The sequence below is a fragment of the Emys orbicularis genome, chromosome 5, assembly GCF_028017835.1.
Source record: "Emys orbicularis isolate rEmyOrb1 chromosome 5, rEmyOrb1.hap1, whole genome shotgun sequence".
Taxonomy (NCBI): Eukaryota; Metazoa; Chordata; order Testudines; family Emydidae; genus Emys; species Emys orbicularis.
The window spans coordinates 138,401,161-138,403,124 of NC_088687.1; the positions used below are offsets into that span (position 1 = coordinate 138,401,161).

General features: G+C 46.6%; 1 protein-coding gene across 1 annotated transcript; it reads right to left on the reverse strand.

Moving 5' to 3' along the window:
• Positions 1-561: 561 nt before the first annotated feature.
• On the reverse strand, positions 562-1,467 carry LOC135879700 (vomeronasal type-1 receptor A14-like). Its single transcript, XM_065405749.1, has one exon. It carries the CDS (start codon positions 1,465-1,467, stop codon positions 562-564), a length of 906 nt encoding a protein of 301 aa, XP_065261821.1.
• Between the last annotated feature and the right edge of the window lie 497 nt (positions 1,468-1,964).

Sequence of the window (1,964 nt, forward strand, 5' to 3'; positions counted from 1 at the left end):
TGTTTCAATGATCTATTGCAGAAAAGAGACTGCTTCGGTGACAGTGACAATATTAAAAAACAATACTTTCTCCCCCTGCCACCTTTGCAGCTGTAAAAGATAATGAACATCAAACACCTGAACGCTCAGGGTCATGTGTGCACTCAGTCTTTTGTTTCAAATCAATGCCACTGTGGGTTGGTAAAGATTGGAGTATTTCCATTTGCTTTCAGCTGACTGAAGGCAAATGTTTACCTGCCGCTTGCCTTTTGAAATACGCTTTCTGCTGGGTGTTTTCTGCGGCAGATCTCCTTGCTGTATCCATTGTGTAGTGTCTATTAGGCCTGTTATCTGAATAGTTCCCTACCCTGCTTGACACTGCTTCAGTATGAAGATTGCTATAAAGGTGGGGGGCGGGGAAAGCAAATGGGAACCTTCTGAATTTCAAGCAATATCCAAGGCAGGATTTCAGAAGGCTGGTCCGAGGGCTATTGTAAAGGTCCAAAGAAAGCCATGGTTGCAGAACTATGTTTATGTTCTGGAGGATGCAGGAGCCAGCAGCTGGTTCATACCACATCCAGGCTACAGCTCCATGCTCTGAATGACTGTGGGCTTCTCACATTTCAGGCACCAGCAGGCTTCAGCCAGGTATTCTCTGACCTTTCTGTAGCCAAACACCACAATGTAGGAGCTAGCGGAGTAATATATGGAGGACAGAATTCCATAGACACCATTGAGGACGCTGTTTTCAAAATCGCTTTCGATCAACCCAGAAATGATGGCAATCCAGACCATGTCATTGGAGATCCAGCAAACCACATATATGGACAGCAACGAGAGCAAGATTTTTGTGGCTTGGGCTGTGTGCTTGTTCCAGCTGCTGTCGGTGGTCCACGTGGCCCTGACTTTTCTCCGGTGCTTGCAGAGCAGGTCGATGGTGAAGCCATTTAAGGCAATCACAAGGACAATGAAGATGAGGTCCAAACTGACTGATGCGTAGGTGGTGAACTTCATGATGAAAGTCCCTGTGTAGCTTAAGCAGGTTGTAATGGCCAGATACTCTATGGTCTTGTTAGTCTTCTTCTCCGCTGTTCCGTCGTGTTGAAGGTAAGGGATATGGAAAACGATGGTAAAGATCCAACATCCCACAAGGACGCTATTTACATACTGCCCCTGGTGCCTGTAGACGAATTTTGACCAGCGGTGGTTAGGTCTTCGGATCTTGATCAGGTGAAGGAAGCTTAAATTCTCCACTGACCAGATGCTGATCAGCCTCAGCGTGTGGTAAGTGTAGAGGAGGATCCTACAGCTCAGCTTGCCGAAAGCCTTGGCGCTGACAAAGAAGATGAGCCCAGGGATTACCTGGTAGCAGCAGAGTAAGAGGTTCACCAGGGCCATGTTGACGATGATTCTGTCCAAGGGTAGAAGGGCTCTGTGCCGGACAGCATTACTGACGAAGGCAAAGACAACAGTGAGGTTGCCAATCATGCCGATAAATGCCGCTAGATAAATGAGGATGGACGCAACATACGTAGGATTACACATCCTAACAATACCAATAGAGAGAAGAGTTCGCTTTGAGTTTCCCAGCTTGTTTCTTAACTTCCTCCTGTTTCCTTTCTCCTTTTTGTCGAGGCTGCTTTAACATATCACCTCTGCCTCTGGCCCTCTGCAGTGTGTTCACAATACAGCAATTCTACCAAGCTTCTATTTTTTCAGCAGGCCTATTTCCCCCCTCCCCCCCCCCCCAGGCGATGGACGAGCAGTTTTATAGTCCCTCTCATGAAAGGCTCAGGGGCGTGATTACCCTGCTGTTTGTGTAACCACCGTTATCTTAGTCTGCTAAGAAAGGGTAGGTGCAATATAGATTAAGCAATGACTAATAGAAAATGTGCTGTGATAAAAAGTGCTGCCTGTATAATTAGAGAGGCTTTCAGATGAAAAGACTACTTCAAGGAGTGAAGGGATACGAACAGCCAAATTGC

Excerpts from the sequence above, each read along its gene's own strand:
- LOC135879700 (XM_065405749.1), bottom strand. The coding sequence starts at position 1,467 with ATGATTGGCAACCTCACTGTTGTCTTTGCCTTCGTCAGTAATGCTGTC.